At 36.8% G+C, this 20,138-nt stretch overlaps 1 protein-coding gene across 1 annotated transcript in view; it reads left to right on the top strand.

The window, feature by feature from the left end:
- The window catches only part of LOC100488567 (connector enhancer of kinase suppressor of ras 2), a 276,323-nt gene that overhangs the window by 226,265 nt on the left and 29,920 nt on the right, over positions 1–20,138 (top strand). Inside the window, exon 14 of the mRNA XM_031891318.1 lies at positions 17,431–17,465. Coding sequence (XP_031747178.1) covers positions 17,431–17,465 — 35 coding nt within the window. The remainder of the gene's footprint in view (positions 1–17,430; positions 17,466–20,138) is intronic.

Genomic DNA, 20,138 nt, shown 5'->3' with positions numbered 1-20,138 from the left:
TAATGGGGGTAAAATTGTTGATTAGAGAAATGTCACAAATTTAAAATAATTTATAGAGGATTATCTTATCATGATTTTTTCTTTCATTTGTATTTGTCTTACAGGTACAGTATATAAAATGATATTGCTGTGGCAGTGCTAATTATAGCTGCTATCAAGGTGTTTCTGACACTTCCATTTGATTCAACTGCTTTACATCTTGTTCTATCAGTTCCACTTTTCTCCTCTCAAAGCCTAAAGAACCTCTTGCAAGAAACCAGAATACACATATGGGCAATATACTATTAGGATGGTCTGTGTCGCCAGACATAAGCAAAGATAGACAAGGCCAGGCAATGCAGAATAAGGAATAGCCTGCTAGGATGCAAATAGCCCGCACTGATAAATACTCTAAAACTATATTATTATATGTATTTCCCTGTAAAATTAAAAAGAAAAACCCAAGAATTAAGTGCCCCATTAAGAGGTAATTGAATATCTAGCATTAAGTATATTTTAAGCTGGTTCCCTTTATCTTATTTGCATTCTGAACATTTTCTCAGAAACTGAAAAATAAAAGACATTCCGTATACTAAGGGACCGATTTACTAATCCACGAACAGATCGAAAGCGTCCGAATGCGGTTTTTTCGTAATGATCGCTGTCGCAACTTATTCGTAAATTGTCGCGACTTTTTCGTAGCCGTTACTACTTGCGCGAATTGTCGCTACTTTTTCGTAGCCGTCGCAAAAAAATCGGAAAGGTTTGCCCGCCATTTACTAGCGCTCAATACGAAAAAGTTGCGACAATTCGCGCAAGTCGTAACGGCTACTAAAAAGTCGGGACAATTTGCGCAAGTCGTAATGGCTACGAAAAAGTCGTGACAATTCACGCAAGTCGTAACGGCTACGAAAAAGTCGCGACAATTCACAAAAAAGTCGCGACGGCGACGGAAAAATCGCAAAAAATACGAAAAAGTCGCAAAATGTTTGTTTCTAATCCGATTTTTTCCCATTCGGGATTCGGATTCGTGGATTAGTAAATCAGCCCCTAAGTGTCAGAAGAGGCAGCTAAAAGTCTGCCTGTGCTCCAAGTCCAATTAATCCTAACAGCCAATACATACAGTAACATATAGCATTAGGGGAAAAACTTATCTGCTCACTCCACTTGAAATGTCAAGTGTCCTTTGATGTTCCTTCGAGTCAAAGTATTTCCATTACCTGCAATGCTCTAAAATGAAAACTGCAAAGCTAAGAGTGTAGGATAAAGTAAGCAGAAGAAAATGGAACAAAATGAAACAGAGAAATAAAACTCAGCATTCAATCTTTTAATCTACTCCGTGCATTCTAGAAAGCCTAAGAATGATGTTGGCTTCTATCTTCTTAAAATAGCAGCTCTGTGATGGATGCAAGGACCAAGTACTATTGAGTGTATTCTGAGTTTTGTGATGCAAAATTAACACTAAAAGCAATTATAGTAGCTTTTGTGAAGTTGATATTTTGCAAGACACAGGTACACCTTGCTGGATGGACCATCTGACAAACACAAAAATCCATCGAACTCCTAGGGGCACATTTACTAACCCACGAACGGGCCGAATGCGTCCGATTGCGTTTTTTTCGTAATGATTGGTATTTTGCGTTTTTTTCGGAAATTATCGCGACTTTTTCGTTACCAATACGATTTTTGTGAAAAAATGCGAGTTTTTCGTAGCCATTCCGAAAGTTGCGCAAAATCTGGCGATTTTTTCGTAGCGTTAAAACTTGCGCGAAAAGTCGCGCCTTTTTCGTAGCGTTAAAACTTAAAAGGCGCGACGTTTCACGCAAGTTTTAACTCTACGAAAAAATCTCGACTTTTCGCGCAAGTTTTAACGCTACGAAAAAATCGCCAGATTTTGCGCAACTTTCGGAATGGCTACGAAAAACTCGCGTTTTTTCGCGCAAGTCGTAATGGCTACGAAAAACTCGCGCTTTTTCGCGCAAATCGTATTGGTAACGAAAAAGTCGCGATAATTTCCGAAAAGTCGTAAAGACGCCGAAAAAATCGCAAAAAATACGAAAAAGTCACAAAATGTTCGTTTTCCAATCGGAATTTTTCCAATTCGGATTCGAATTCGTGTCTTAGTAAATCAGCCCCCTAGAGTGTGGCAAGCTTATGTACATATGAGCCTCTATGATATACTGTGGAATATTTGTTTTGTTTTTGTAAAGGCAACAACAATAGAATTGCTGTTAATTTGCTGCACAGAAGAACCAGGTTTAGGTGAGGAGGTCCTTATGCAGTGAAAGGCTCTAATAATAGTATTTACATGCTAAACACATAACATTCTGTTAAAGGAACAGTAACACCAAAAAATTAAAGTGTTTTAAAGTAACTAAAATATAATGTGCTGCTGCCCTGCTCTGGTAAAAGTTGTGTGTTTATTTCAGAAACCCTACTATAGTTTATATAAATAAGCTGCTATGTAGCCATGGAGGCAGCCATTCAAAGGAGAAAAGGCACAGGCACATAGCAGATAACAGATAAAACAACTATTGTATTCTACAGAACTTATCTGTTATCTGCTATGTAACCTGTGCCTTTTCTCCTTTTTTCCAGCTTGAATGGCTGCCCCCATGGCTACACAGCAGCTTATTATATAAATTATAGTAGTGTTACTGTAGCAAACACACCAGTTTTACCAGTGCAGGGCAACAGTGCATTATATATTTATTACTTTAAAGCTCTTTCATTTTTTAGTGTTACTGTTCCTTTAAGGAGACATACTGTGTTAAAAACAAGAATTTGCCAGTGTATTATACATTTCTAGATATAGAAGGATTATGCTTTAAAAACTTGACTTTGATTTATTGTTTTAAATATATTAATATATATTTCCCCCAAAACTCTTATCTGTTTCACGTCTTGCCTCCTCCTTTCTTAGGCTGACCTGATAAGGTATTGCAGCCTGTCTTAGCTTATGTGACTGCAGGGCTGTGATTGGCTATCGCCTTCCTACTGTGATACTGTGAGGGATAACACTTTATCCATTATCCATATTTCCATTATGTTCTATTTATTGATCACTTTTCAAATGCTTGCATTTTTATTCCCTGTTCCTCAACAATAGAAACATACAGCTCAAGTACAATAAAAATACAAGGTGCAAAGTTCATCAGACACCATTTTAGCCCACAATGTCCCTGCAAGCACATCAGATGCAAATGCTTTTGTGCATACTAGAGCATTGTGCATGTATTGGGAACCCTTTTCCCTGTAACAACCCTTTTACCTTCAGTGCAAGTACAAGCACTCTTGAAAAACCCTTTGGCCATAGTATGAGGCATGCAAGCCGATGCCCAAGTCCTGCCTATAGGGCTCATTTACACATGTGACTATAGTTGTAGTTGCTCAAAAATGGAAGCAGTTGTTGCATGTATTGGCAGCATTCATTAAAGTTATTTCCATCCAAAGATGTACATTTCTGGGTAAAATACATGGTTAATTGAATCCAAAATTGCACATTACACTCTGCACTTGTGTTTGCAAATGAGCTGTAGAGTAAATGAGTTCATTTATATACATGGCTCCCTTTTGCCCCAGCCAGAGTGCTGGTTGGCTACCTGTATGACAGAATACCTGAGTCATTCAGTAGTGCATTAAGAAAAGATAGCCACTGATACTAGCCTTTTTCCAGACCTCAAGGGACAATGTATACTTCTGAAAAAAAATATTAAAATCATATAAACACAAAATTTTCAGTAGTAGACACAGAACTAATGCATGAGTCTTGTATTTGGAAAAGTAATAATTCATTTGGTTTCATAATGATATACCATGGGAAACATATCCATTACTTAGAGTGACGTGAGAGATAAAAGTGAAAAAGCAGCAAACGTTACATCTAAGAAGCTAGATAAAAGGTTAGTGAGAGTTATATAATCATCAAAATATCAAGGGGGAGTGACAGGAGTTGGGAAAAGGAGAAAGAGAAAGACTGAATAATGCACTCAAGTCTTGTAAAAAGGATTTGTTTCACCAGAGGCAACCACTCTTTATGTGGTATGGAAGATTATTTTCCAAATGAAAAGTTACTACATATAATTCCAGGCCCATATCAGGATTATGCTTGGATTGAACAATGGATGAATAAGAAGGGCTGAACATTGATTGTTCAGTATAAAAAAAGCAATGTTAGGATCCTATGTAGACCCCTTATTTATATAGCACTGCTATCTATTGTCCCTGAGGGTCTTCACTTGCATCATCACTACCTTGTAGCTCACCATCTGGAAAAGTTAGTCCTGCAGGCTTCACAATGGTATGCGCTATAGCTGCAAACATCGTAACCATGAGAGCTCTCTGTAATAAATACACGTATCATGTAAAGCATTTGTAACAAGAAATAATTACAGTAATTGAAATACTGTAATTACAAATCTGAAGCACCCACACATTCTATATGCTTTTAATTGGAATACATTTTTTATATTTTCAATCTTCTTACAGCATTGACTGTATATATATATTTAATGTTTTGTGTTGAAGATAATGCCCCATTTAATCATTAGTAATGTTCTTGCGAAGTATTCTAGTTTTGGAAGTTGGATTTTATGGAGTGCATACCAGTTAGGGTAATCATTATTCATTAAGGTTTTCCTGAAGGTTGCTAGTTTTGATAATTCATGCTAGGTGAGCAAACCATACACTATCGTAGGGGCAGATTCATCAACGTACGAGTTCGAATCTCGAAATGGGTAAAATTTGGATTAGATACGATAATCTGATGTCACAAAAATGCTTACGAAAAAATCGTAATAGTCACGATAATATCGTATTCGCAATCCAAAGTCTACAGTTAGTACTAGTGGTTGTACTAGTTTATGTATGTGAGTGTATAGATTGGTAGGTGTGGGTTAGGTGTGCTGGGTTTACTTGGATGGGTTGAACTTGATGGACACTGGTCTTTTTTCAACCCTATGTAACTATGTAACTATGTAAGTCACAAAATTTTTGTATCCGAACGATCGTTAACGGCGGGAAAACCTTTCTTACTTTGATCCTTCTGTGCATGTTTTTGGAAGCCTCACATAGGACTCAATGGCACTCTGCCGCTCCAACCTGGCCAAAGGAAAGTGACGATAACGAACCTTTAATGAATCTGAAACTTTCGTACTCGTGCAACAAATATGATTTTGTTGTGTAAAATTTGTCGCAAAGTACAAAAAAATTAAACAAATGAACAAAAAAAACGCAGAAAATACGCACAGTTCTATAAATTAGATAAAATACAAATTTTTTGTATTCTTAACCATTTGTACTTTGATAAATGTGCCTTATAGTGTTGGTGTGGTGCAATTGACACAGCCATGACTTCTGTGATCTAAAGTGTTATCTCTTTGCATAAAACAACATACAATGGGGCATATTAATGAAGGAGTAAAACTAAAGCTTGTCACAGATCGGCAGTGAAATTCTGCCTCTCTCTATCTATTTCTATTAACCTATTGATAAGTATGCTCCCAAAAATCCTATAGGAATTTGTGGTGGAATTTTACTATTTGAGGTAGGTTCAGTATTATGGATTGCATATATCCAATATATATAGTGGGGGTCATTTATCAACACTGGCCAAATTTGCCCATGGGCAGTAACCCATGGCAACCAATCAAATTGTTGCTTTCATTGTTCTTCCTGCAGCAGGTTGAAAAATGCCAATCGCTGAATGGTTGCTATGGGTAACTGCCCACAGGCTAATTTGCCCAGTGTTGATAGATGAGCCCCAGTGTGTTTATATAGTAGCATCACTATGATGCTTTATTTGTGAGCATGTTTTCATTTAGTCCCCTTCTAGCCACAGTCTGTAAGAAATGAATCCACCATGATTTACATTGTAGCGGCATTTTATGTCTGTCGCCATCCCTCCTGGGAGGTGGAATATGTTGTATGGTCATATATGTATATATACACAGAGAACTACAAGTAGTTAGATCGTAAATTTGCGAATATGTGTAACAGGGAGTAACCCGTTTTACCTGAGGGTAAAGCTGCAGGTCCAGTGGGTTGCGTGTCAACCCACACATCGCTAGTTGTGAGGTATGCTGAAGCACTGCGTGATGGTAGGACAGAATGTATTGTATCTAAGCATAGTACTGAGGAAAATATTGGCACTCCCCAGGGCACCCGTTAGTGTTTTAGCATTTGCACCCCAAAGATAAGTAAATGTAGATATGTTTGTGAATCTATGTGTACACAGCACTATACAATTATACAGTACAGTAATACTACAAACAAAGGGACAAACATTGAAATATATACATGTGCACAATTAGAAAAATAAATACCAGCACAAAAAAGCCTATGTAGGTATAGTATCACTGAGACACCCAGTTGTTGTAGAAAGTTGCATACTAATATGGTAAAGAAAGGTGCTTCTTGAGTCATAATAGTAGGAAACACAGGAAGAACCTTTAAAATGCAATAGCACTAAATAGGGGCCTCGTGTGTATTTCTTATGCTTCTGCACATAAATAAGTATAACATATAGCAGAGGTGTTGTTTTAGCTGTTGACCTAAAATCACACACTGGTTTTGCATTTTGTCTAAGGCTTTTGCTGCTGTTGAAAAAATCGTTTCTAAGGCATGATGACTTGCCAGCCCTGTCTAGTTGATGTTTTAGGCTTTGAAAAATAGAGAGATGACTGCTTTTAATTTTGTTCTGATCTTTTTCTGTGAAAGAATAAGTAGGCTATGGCACAACCCCTTTTGCTCTCTTCAGAGGCAAATTATTCAAAGTGCTGAGAGTGCCCATGGTGATCATGCACAGACCACAGCCAGAGGACCCCCCCCCCCGTACTACTCGGTGCTCTCAGTTGCTGAGTTTTGTGGGATTCTAGCCAGACTAGCAGTTTTAAACTCCAATGTTGCTTTTTTTTTTCTTTTATAACAAGACTGTCTGTCCTTTTTTCACAAGTTATTCTTTTTTTATTCAGGGTCACAAAATTCCACACTGCTCTTTATAATGGAATGCAGTTTTTTGTATGTAGATTGGTGCATTTTATGTGTTTAGGTCATATATATGAATCAGTGCAAATCTATATCTAGTAGTCAAGTCAGAACTACATAGTAGTACTACTAGTAGTTTGGTTAAGCTAGCACTTTGGTTAATTTGGTTAAGTTAGCACTGTCTAGATTTCTCTGGATGTAGTCTGGGGTTATTTTATCTGCATTTGTTAATAACTGACATTGATACTAAATAAATAGATTATTAAACACTGCAGCAGCCATACTGTATCTGTTGCTCCCTATAGAGTCCCAGTTCTTTCTAACAATGCCACAAAGAGTGGACACAACAGGCAAGGTAAATGAGTGCTTAAAACATTATCTTCTGTCATTCTATCTGATCTGTGTAAACTTCAGTGCTTGCACTATGTCTTCCTGTCACCTCCCCCTCAAACCCCTATTACACATCAGAGGGAAGCAGAACCTCAAAGGGAACTAAAATATCAAACTTCGCACTACACATTAGCACAGCTTTCACATTTTGAGCTGCATTAAACAGAGAACTACTGCAAACTTCTACATATTTACTTTAGTGATATATCCTGAGAGAAACAGACAGTGGATTACAGGTAACTGTGAGTGTAAATTTGTACTTACAATTGTGTTGGCATTAAAGATTGCACAGTACATTAAATATTCCGAAAAATGTTGAGTGTTACAAGAGAGGGCTAGGTTACTGTAGCCTTAGAATGAGGCTGAGTGTCCATGTTTTTCACATACTGCAACTTGTCTTAACCTGTGCTAAGAAATAAGGATTGCAAATATACATATGTAGAATTTCATGTAAGGTATCTAGTGAAGGTGAATAAGGGGACTCTAGTATGAAGGCTAATAGAATTTATAAACAGGAAGGCTCACCAATTCATCCCTGTACATCCTCACAAATCTATTTAAGATATACTGTACTGGAATTATCTCTCTTTTTAATACATATTTCCCATCACCTGTCACCATGTTTAGGGCACCATGCTACATTACTATTGGAATGTGCTAATAATGGCATGTCTATAAGATACTGGCATGTCCATTGCCACAGGAAACTGGCACATAAGTAACAAAGGAATTATACCGAGGCATCTATGAGTATCTAGATCTATGGAAAGACCAAACTAGTTACCAATTTGGTCTCCCCACAGTTTAGCCATACATCTAGATCACTGACAAGAAGTATCCAACCTGATCAGAAAAAATGCTATTACTGACCAAAAGAATGTTGCCCAAACAGTTCTTAATCATAATGTCAGTGTTGTTCAAAGCTGGTCTCCACACTTTAAAAATGTTGGCCCAATTTAGTTAAATCTGATTGGCTGACAGTATAGGTGCTACCAGCTCAATGGCACTAGACTCTAATATAAATATACACTATCAGTAAGGGGTTAACAATCTGTATCGCTAGTGTATTTCTTATCTATATGCCCATTCTACTAACATACAAAATGTCTAATTCACAGATATATATTATCAATATATTGTTTAGCCAGAGTTCTCTTACTGATCGAAATTAAATTCTAATATCCCTTCTGCAAAAAAGCTACTAGGTTATACTTTTAGAGGTTTATTTTCTTCATATATTTGTTTTTTCTGTGCTATTCAGCTGACCTGCAGAGAAGGGATTCACAGGGAGTTTAATCTGTCATAATAAATGTAGTTTCTATTCACTTAAATGGCTCTGTGCTTAGGTGTATTGTCTTGTGAAATAGATTTGTCCTGACATGGTTTATGCGTCAGTAAAACAGCCATTAATGAAACTGTAATCATTTTATCTCTACCAGTAAAATATATATTTCTCTACTCTTAAAACAAATCGGACCTGCTAACTAAGGCACATTTAATGGTACATGTCCTTATGGTCTGAAACATCAACAACAACAGATACTGAGTTATATTATACTTCTTTGTTTCAGAACATAATAAGAATACAATACACATTATGTAGTTGTCCAAAAAGCAACTGGTATGCCAATTGTATCCTTGCTGTATTATGTGTTTGCCCTTGCAAATGCCCTTTCAGTGAGAACTGTAGTGTATTTGCCCTTACAACAACTATAAGTGTGGCAGTATATATGTAAGGGCAGAAATACAGGAACACAGAAAGCAGTAAATTAGGACAAACTAATTAACAGCTTCTAGCTTAGCAACATGGCTAGATCACAGTCCATGAACGGTAAAATGAGACCCAGAATGTAAGAAGGAACAAGCTTAGTTTATAGATTTGATTGCTATTTGCAACAGTAATGAGCTCAAAACAATGCATTAGAAGAGGTGAAAGCCTTTTAAAATATTCCCCAAGGTGAGCCGTTAGATCCTCCTAGGGTTTAGATACTTGCCAGCAAATACACAATCATGGTTTCTTATCAGAAGGGAGCTAGAAACCAATGAACATCCCTCGGCATCTATCTCTCCTACTGTGATCTGTCCTTGATCCCCCTACCAACTTAACATGGCAGTTCACTTTAAATTAACTTTTACCATAATATGTATAAAATAAATAATAAAGTTTGCTTAGGTGTAGTAACCCATAGCAACCAATAAGATGTTTGCTGTTAAATATGTGACCCGTAAATGTCATCTGCCTATTGGTTGCTGTAGGTTATTGCACCTAGTGTCTTTTATTACATACCCAATTGGTGTCATACAGGCAGTGTTACTGAAAACTATTTGTAGTTTGACTTTCTTTTTCTATATTTTTTGTTGCACAGCTGTGAGGCAGACTGCTATCTGGTTGAGAGTATTTAAACATACTAGCATTACAGTATGCAGCTGTTTGGAAGTCATGATGAAACTGAATGTCAGAGTCAATCTGTTTTTTTATTGTTAGGCTAACTGACCCAAACAACCAGATGATATTTTCAGGCCAGAAAGAGGCTAAACATACACCTTAAAGGATAAGTAAGCCTTTTATTTTAAAATCTCCTAAAATAACTCTAAGCAGCCTTAAATATAACACACATTTTTCGCTGCATGCAGATTTATTTTGTTTCTCTATTACAAGTAGCTGAACTGTATTTCTTTTACTGACTTCCTTGTCTAGTGTGAAGCTCTGCCCTTTTTGCTTTCTGAGCACTTCTTCTCTCCCCGACTATGAAGACATCAAAGAGGTGCCTACTGGCCATGCTCGTTGCTTCTTCTCCAATTAAAATATTAAAATCAATTAGGCATACTCAGTTGGCACCTCTTTGAGGTCATCATAGTCAGAAAGAGAAGGCGTGCTTGGAAAGCAAAAGGGGCAGTGCTTCACGCTATACAAGGAAGTCAGGGAAAGATATGTAGTTGTACTGGCTGTAATAGAGATACGGAATAAATCCAGATGCAGGGAGAAAGGTATGCTATTCTGTGGGCTGTACAGAGTAATAAAAATCAGTTTACTTATTTAAAATCCCAAAACCATAAAATACAAATATTGCAGAACAACTGAACAGCTCCATCTTAAGCATAATCAAAGTTAATTTAATGGTGACCTTTCAGCTCCATTACAAACCAAGAGACTATCCTGTCTCTTTAAAGTATGTCATCACCAAGTGTTTCTTAAAAATACAGATAGGGTCATAAAAATCCAAAGTTCTTGTTCAGTGAGAAATAATTTAACTCATCCAATAGTTTATTTATTATACATCCAAGCTACTGACAGATTGTCTATTTCTTAATTTTCTCTAATGGTAACAATCTTTAAACCAAGCTATGTCTATATTTAATCAGGATTTTTCACTTCTCACTCTCCCGATAGTGTGATAATGAAATTAGCTGGCCACACACGTGGCGATCGGTCGCATGAAACATCGTCAGATCCGCCACACACAGTCAGGGCTGAAACAGCAGATAAGGAGGTAGAAACAATAGGATTTCTACCTCCTTCTGCCGATTCAGCCCTGACGGCAGATTTTGGTCAGGCGCCTTCTATGGCGCCCGATCAAAATTTTCTAACCTGGCCGATCGGCGAGTCATCCGATATCAGCAGCTTCCTGCGATATCGGTCGACTCGCCGACATGCCATACACGCACCGAATATCGTACGAAACGAGATTTCGTACGATAGTATCGGTGCGTGTATGGCCAGCTTTAATATACTAAATTAAATTAGCATTTTAAATAAAGGCCATTCATGCATTAGGTTTGTTGCCTTTTTGTACTTGCTCCCTCTACCTTCCATTATATGAATTGGCTTACATTATTAGATTACATAGATGACACTCAATGCTGTCATTTGACCTCTTATACTTATATCAGTGTTAGATCTTACACTGTTTCATGGCAATATTAACCCAAACAGAAAAGCAACTCCCATAAATCCCATAACCAGTTCTTCAGAGCAATATGTTCTGCTGAGGGATATCCCCATGAATGTTACGTTAACATTGACATCTGGAACCCTTCCCTTTTCAGCACTCTCAATGTTAATAAAAAGAAACTTGGCACTTTTTGTAATACAAAATGCCACTTATATAGACATTTACATTTAATGAATCCCGACCTACAGCCCTTTGAAGATATGTTTTCAGGCTATAAGATGTTACATTAAATCAGCTGACATCAAGTGGCATGGTTTCATTACAAATACTAAAGTTCAGCAATTGAAAATGGATGTCAGAGATAAAGCTGTATCTGTGCTATTAAACCAGTTGTGGATGCATAGCTGGTTACAGGGATCTTAAAGAGTCATTCGCATATCTCCACCTATAATGTCATAAGGGAAGGTCAAAAATGTTCATTTTTGATCTTAAGACAGACTATGGGGCAGATTTATCAAAGTCTGAATGGGTACGATTACAAAAAATGTGTATTTTTTTCTGAAGTTTAGAACTGTTCACGATAATATTGTTAAAAAAGTTCGACTTTTTTGTGATCCGTTCGTTATTGCACAAAAAAAATCGTACTTTGCGCAACAGTAAGGAAATTTTCAGATTCATTCAAGCTTTGGTATTGTGGCTATCATTTGGCCAGGTTAGAGCTGCACAGTGCTATTGAGTCCTATGGGAGGCTTCCAAAATCACGCATTGAAGTTTTAAAGTCAGAAAGGGTTTCATGCCGTTTACGATCGTTCGGATAAAAAAAATTCGTAACTTTGGGATCGCACCACAATATTTTCGTACAACCACGATACAAATTTTCATATTTACCCCAAATTTTTGCCAATCATACTTTTAAACATCTGAAAATCTGTGTAGCATGTGAGTACCATCTATTTTATGAAGGCTCTCGGTGCTTGTCTTGCATTTGAGAAGGCTCTTGGGCTTGTTTAAGCCCTTCTCTCCCAAACCAATATGGTTCTTTTGCTTTGCAGAGATTTTTAAAAGTAGTTAGGAGAATTGTCCAGTGGTTAGTTTTTGTGTTTCTCATGCCTTCCCCATGTAATATTCATTTTTTAATGTATTCGAACCCTTCCATCAATCAGTGTACTATAATTATTCATGTTTTACTGGATGGAGACAGTGTCAGGGCACTGCATTTTTACACAATATGACACATTCTGCATTATATGGTTTAAATAGCTACATTTTAGCCCGTGGTTTTTATGTTTTTGTTTTTTGCAAAAAAAATCCATACTTCCAGTTGTCCTTATTTGATGAGCAGCTTGATTCTTTACAGGAGTTCTTGAAAACACTCCCAGTCATGTTGCCATGTTTTATTTAACCACAGAAAAACTTGACAGCAATACATGAGTCCTGAAGGTAGATTAAGAAATACTTATAACTTATTCAGAGAAAATGATGTAAAATGAACATAAATCTATTTAATAAAGGCCTGTCTGGACATTCTGTATGCATTATAATTTGAGATCTCAGCTTATAGTACAAAAAAATGGGTAAAGTGCTCCCTGTCTCAACTAATGTTGCCTCAACTGATCTATGGTCTGCGAAAACACGTCGAACACAAGTCGAACAAGTTACTATGTTTTACCTTTCTGGTAAGCTAATATTTAAAAATATATATACATTTTTCCGTGTTTTAAATGTTTTTCTAGAAACTCTTTCTAATGGCCCCTCAAGTGACCAGACTGACTGGACACCACAAAGGCCAGCTTTAGGCCTAAGCCACATGAGGCTGAATCTCGGTCTGTGGATAAACGCAGGCCGAAAATCAGCCCCTATGCTCCAAACAGCCTTTCCATGTGCCTGCATGAAGCCACTGCATCTGCATCTATCTATCTATTTCAATTGAGCATTTGGTCAAACCCACAGGCATTACCATTCCTACAGAACCCAGCCTTAGCACTGTAAAGTACAGGACTGTTAGTTTGCAGGATAAAAAAAAAAAAAACTTCAGAAAACCATTAAAAAAAATAGTGGCAAAAAAGGGTTACCATTTAAAGTTATCTGTATATTTGGCTTAGTGAGACAGTAACTAGTTATAATCTCTCAAAGAAATGCTGTGCTTTATGGTAGTTTCACAGTAGGACACAAGAGTTGCTTCCTCTTTTGCACAAAAGGCGAAAAGAAAAGGAACTTGTTACTGCAAAAATAGTTCTGCTAATTTCCAAACAGATATATTACTAGCTATAAATAAGTGCATGTGCAGTTAGTGCATGTGTATATACATTGTATAGATGGCCATATATATACAGTATCTGAAGCAACCTGTCCATGGTCACAAGAACAAATTTAAATGTTATTACATTTTTATTGCATTTCTGTATTATAAGTTATAAGCTTATAGTACTTCCTTTGCATCTTTACGTATGTAAAGAAACACAACACTGCGGAATGTCAATTAACTTTATAAATAAAGGGGGAGGATGTAGTAAAAGTTGTTAATACAAAAATATTTACAATGTGGGAAATTATTGCTTTGAGCATACACAATTTCCTATTGCATGAATTTAATATAGGTTTTGCAAAAATAGAATGTATTAGGCAATCCCATCCACCTGTGGAAGAAGGACTGCAAAATGTACAGATTGCATCAGCATGCAGTATATGTAATAAATCTTCTTCCGCTATACGCTCTGCTCAGTTATACTCATGCAATATCTGTCTAATGAAGAAAATTACATTGCTAAATGTAAATCGTTGTTCTTATTTATCTAATCTTTTTCCATTTACAACTTGTATTACATTTACCCTAAAGGGCTTTTGTAAAAGTCGTTGTTATATATATCTAGAAGTAACATGGTACATATGCTGAAATCATTTCTGGCAGGACACAACAGGAAATAACCACCGTACATGGTTTACCACAGCTTATAACAACAAGTACATTGAACAGAATATCTCTGACATTATAATTATCTTTTTATTTTGTTTATTGCTTACATACAATATGTAAGAATATTATATTGAGATTTGCTTCACCTTTCTGCACCATAACTGTGCTTTTCATTTGGATGTGCCCCAATGGCATTTATCAGAGGCTCAGCAGCTTTATCAGCCTCCCTGTTTAAAAAAGATTTCCATGACTCCACTATAGCAAACACGTGAGGGGTATGATAATGTGAATAAAGCCAAGGACTCTTTTAAAAATGCAAATCAACCGGGCTAATGCAGTAATTATGTAATATTCTAAAAGGGTTTTACATAATGGCTCAGTATAGTAAGTAGACACAGATAATTAAGCCAAATAAATGTTTAGTTTAGGTGTTTGTTTTAGGTGGTTGTTGTTTCTTAATTATATGGAACTCCTCTACTTTTTCTAGTACAAGCAGACTAGCAATGCCAACCAATCTGCTTAAGCTTCTCAGGTTTCAAGAGAGGATATAGATATGATTAGCTGTCATGCTGACTGTCAATAGCAGGGGAAAGCCATGACGTCTGAAATGTATGTGTATTAAAACTAAAGAAATAGAATATAGCATATGCAGCAGCAATGACCTTAACTGAATTTAAAGCAAATCAATAACCTTAGCTGACCCTATTCTAACCTGCAATACACTACAGTGCAGTAAAGTTGAAGGCATGAAGAAACCCTGCAGACAGCCTTTCAATAATCCCATGCCATATTTCCTGTTTGTCTCACAAATACAGATATGCTTTTCAGCTAACCCTTTGTTTTCTATATATCCTTCCTGCAAAGGAGTATCTGTAGTTATGTAAGAAAAGCTGATTTAATACACTATAGTTTTTTTTTTAAAGATTTCTAATATTCATTATTATCCATGCTGATTTGAAAGCCTTGCCTTTCATGGGGCAGATATATGAGTATCTCTATATGTACAAACCTGCTTTTTTTTTAGCCTGCTTTACTCAATGTAAGAAAGTTTGATTTCCAAGCCTTGAATAAACCTTCATATACCATTACCTTAAATAAACTGATTGACCGACTGCGCTTATAAATAACTGATGCTTGTTTTCATTTTTTACAAATACTCTCAAATGACACATTTGGCCACGCTAAAGCTTTCAGTTGCTTGTTTAAAGAACCAGATCCACAAAACTACTATAAATATTTAGATGCCTATCTCTAAAATGCACAAAGTAGAGGTAACAAGTATAAGAGCCCCACAGCAAAACATTATCCCCTTTAAGCTGCATTTCATGAAGACCTACTGCCTAAGGAAAGAAATGAAAGGCCTGTGTGCTCTCGTACATAAAACTAGAACTTGATCAATTAATATTTAATATGGTGTTTGAAATTTTACAGAAATAAAGAACAGCCTTAAAATGCAATAAATAACAAATCCCAGCTATAAATTTCCCACATTAACACTGATTTATATGAGGATGTAGCCTCATATAAATCATATATGTGGATGTAGCCAACACGTAGAAGAAACCTCTAACAGCACAATGGACAAACAGACAAATCTTTTTGTTGTCCATCTACAGACACATATAAAAAGTACTATTCTAAATATTCTCATTCAGAAACAATCTACACCATATATTGAGATCCCCCCCCCGTCTCCCACAAGAGCCAAGGGTACAGTACTGGTTACTATGTAACAAAAGGAAGAAGAAAAACAGCACCTGTAACACGTTCCCCATATAGATCATCATTGGAGCTGTTGTGAGCTACTGTATTATTAAATAGGTTGTTCACATTTAAGTTAATATTTAGTATGTTATAGAATGTTTTATTCTTAGCAACTTTTTAATTGTTCTTCATTGTTTATAGTTTTTGAATTGTTTGTCTTTTCCTTCTTCCTCTTTCCACATGTAAATGGGGATCACTGACCCAATCAGCCCAAAAACGATTGCTCTTTGAAGCTACAGTTTTGTTATTGTTACTTTTTATTACTCCTTTTTCTATTTAGGCCCTTTCCTATTCATTATCCAGTCTCTCATTCAAACCACTGCATAGTCGCTAGGGTAAACTGTACCCTAGCAACCAGACAGCAGCTGGAGAACTACTGAACAAAAAGCTAAATAATTCAAAAACAATAAAAAATTAAAACTCAGTTGCAAGGTGAACCACCCATTTAAAGCAAACTTTCAGTATCTAATAAAATAGACACAGATTGTTTAATCTGCACTTTTTACTGTGATGTTTTAGTGCAAGGAGAAAAGTCTAGCGACATAAAGTTTCTGGTTATTGTATTGAGTATTTATTATTTAAGTGTGCTTGTTCCATCATAATGTTCTGTAGCTGGAATTTTACACCATGCAATGAAACTGTGTGAATTAGACAATGAAAATGAGGTGGCAAACATATATGGATACACCATAGCCTCTTAATGTGATTAGAGTAGGCTGTGTGGCTTTAACCTTCTTTTGATAACTACCCCGACATTTCTGTATTTGGGAGTGTGCAGGGGGGCTTCTTTATTCTTGCTCTTTTAGTACTTTTTGTGTGTTCACATCTATTAAATGTACAAGTAAGCAGATTTTTGGAAACACTGGATGATACTACAAAAGCAAGGATGTGGCCACATGGGCAGAAGGAAGAGTGACTGCTGCGGGGCCCAAGTGAAAACTTTCTCTAAAAACTACATTACATTAACCTAACTTAATCCCTAACCACAACTTTGTAGACCTTGAATACATAAATGGATGAATGAATACATGAATGAATGAATACATTGTTGTATCTGCAAGGACCTCACCTTCTACAGGTTGGAAAATATTGATAACAATCCATAGATACATGTGGGCTCCTGCTGACCACAGAACCACAGTGTATGGTTTAATTGTGACAGTGTGCTTTGTACAGGCTAAAAAAGGTCATTGTCATTGTTTGTAACACCTTTAAACCAGCCTGAAAGAATGATGCACAATATCAAAAAATGTCTAAAGCTGTATATGCAATTACTTCAAGTATATCATGATATGATATGATTATTTTTGTTTTTTTACTTCTACCCTTCCTTGCACCATAGAAGGTAAAATATGTTTCTGTATTTCTGGTTTCAGCTGAAGGCAGAGAACTTACTTCCCGTCTCATGCAAACACTGTTAACTGTCACTTCTTATTTACTGGGTTTTTTTTTGGTTCTTTTTTTCTTCATTCGGCTGCCTAATGAAATCTGTTTTCTTTTTGACAGAGAACGGGTGACACACTTGGTGGAGACTCGGAGAGGTAAGTTTTGGTTCATTTCATATTTCACTTTGTGATGAATATTGAGATGCCCTTACGTACATGAATGTAATCTTATTTCTTGTCAAGGCTTTTAAAGAGGTTTCAGCAAAATAACTATACACGTGTTACGGGGCTTATTCACTCTATTCATGAGCAGTTAAAAATAGCTCACAATTACCAAAAAAAGTCTGAATGTTTATTAATAGCATAGAATAATGTGGAAACCATTTTTCTGTAACAGTGTAGCCACAAGATCTTTAGATGCTTTATATCTGACTGACTGGTCTGTGGGGGAGAGCATACTCTAAAGGTCAGCTTTTTACACATCAGCTTTGAAGAAAATAAGGACTCAGGCATAAAAAGCTGGTTATGCGCTTGCATTAGAACTTTGTGCTATTAGATACCAGGGGCATTGTATCAGGAATGTAGGCACATACAGTATTACAAGCAAAGAAGTGAAGACAGTCTTTTACATATACAGTTTTTTAACTTCATAAAATCCCCACACAGCCAAGTTTTAATAAATCGCATACACCCTTTATCTGATCTGACAGGCAGAGAAATGCATTCTATTCAAACCAATGCGCTCTGTGATGTTACTAAACATGACCACGCATAACGTTGTGTCATCATTGCCCACAGCCATATGAATACACTATTTCTCTGCCTGTCAAATCAGATAAGGAGTTTCTGAGCATACAAATTGTCCTGGAGGTCACTTCAGCTACTAAAACCTCAAGACATTTCATGCATTTTATGTGGGGTAAAGCCAAAAAAATGTTACCCCCTAAAACTATATATTTTTGAAAAGTACATATTCAGGGGAATCCAAAATAGGTAACCATGCTGTAACTCCAAACTACTGACTTGCAAAGCTTTCCTAAAATTAGCAGTTATGATGCAATACCTGTATAAAGGTTCTCACATATAGGTATAGTATTCAAAGTATAGTTCTGCATCCCTATGTATGCACTGAATTCATGTGAACTGTTACAGACACATATATCCTGGTATTGAAGGGTCAATACGCACAAAATGTTCCATTGCGCTTTTGACTGTAGAATACTTGTGTTGTCCAGGGGTGTTGTGCCCTGAGGCAGTCTAAAACTTGGTGCAATTTAGGCTATGCCCCAGAATCTACCTAGACCTCACTAAGTTACACTCACCCATTCATTAAAGCTACTTGTGTCAAAATGCACTTGTATAGTAGCACCAGGTGGTGGTCGGTCAGTCCTCGATATTGTTCCGAACTGAGCCCTGTGCAACTATTGACTCAGGAGCACTCTGGAGCTACTGCCACTTCTGAAAATAGCGGTAGCTCCGGGGTTCCAACAGGTAGCAGTGGATTTGTCTTCCGGGTGCCCCTAGGCCGTCCTCGTTGATCGCCCCGCCGAACACGCATGCGCGAACACCCCCCACCCGCGCGCAGCCGCAAGCTCACATATGGAGCAGTGGCGAGAGGTCCCCATTGCTCTGTATGGGTGCAAAATTTCCACAAATCCGGGCCTGCCACCAGGGGCCTGAATCAATCACCTATCATTTTGATGGCAAATGCTGGTAATGATGCAAACCAGGCTTAGAACGTTTCCAACATAATTCTGTCCAATTCTTTTAAAATACAAACACAGTAGTGATAATTTTGATGCGCTGGACAAAATTGCTTCAAATTTCGCCCTCGTGACTGCCTTTACACTGAAATTATATGAAAAACACTGCATTATGGGGATTGAATCTGAAACTGCACTTAGCACACTGCACTCGCAGGCTGTAATGTAAATGACACCAAAAAGGCTAAAACCCAGAAGTGCCTGAAATGATGAGTAAAATTCATTTATGTTAAGTTTACACCAGGTTGTTTGGCCCTAATGAAGGAGGGGGCCTAAACCACCCTTTCCACTTGTTTCTATAAGTGTTTACTTATTTATTTTCAGTAATTTGGTGTCAATTTCCTGTCTGCAGTAGTAAAAACTAAAATAACAGATTTATGTGTATTAAACATTTTAAAAACTAATATTAGCTCAGTGTTTTGGGGGAAGGTAATTGCTAGGCCTAATTTATAATTTAGCAGTGGCAGCAATGTAGATGGAAATGCTGAGAGTTTAAACAAATTATTTATTTAAACAGACATTTTAAAAAAAATGAATTGAAATGTAACCAAGGCAGAGTTGTATACAAAACATATTTGTTCAAAGTAAGGACATTTAATTTTTAATATTCATTACTAATCTGTATGATAGTGTCATGAGAAACAAATATAAAGTGCATCTAACCATTTAAAAACTATGTCAGATGCGTCTGTTGTCTATTATATATTAATGCACTGCGTAATAGAATTGTTGGATTCTCTGAACAAGTACTATACAAAGGTGAAAATGGTCATACCTCATACAAACAAATTAAATGCTGCTTATGTGCATGGAAACAGATGAATCACAGATGTTTTTCTAAAAATCCACCCATGCCCTGTTCCTCCTCCTCCTCCTCCTCAATGTGTAATAAAAATAGAGTTTCACTATCAGCTACATCAAAAATGGTCCCTGGCATTTAAGCACATACACCCACCACTGTTTACACTAATGCTGTATTAAGGCACTTGTTGGCCCATCTGTATTACACATCTTCAACAACAAGTTTTGAAGTAACACTGGTCTCCTTAATGCATAACTCACATAT

The sequence above is a fragment of the Xenopus tropicalis genome, chromosome 8 (genome assembly GCF_000004195.4).
Source record: "Xenopus tropicalis strain Nigerian chromosome 8, UCB_Xtro_10.0, whole genome shotgun sequence".
Taxonomy (NCBI): domain Eukaryota; kingdom Metazoa; phylum Chordata; class Amphibia; order Anura; family Pipidae; genus Xenopus; species Xenopus tropicalis.
Note: the sequence above shows the minus strand (reverse complement) of the source record. Positions and strands in the feature narration are given on the sequence as shown.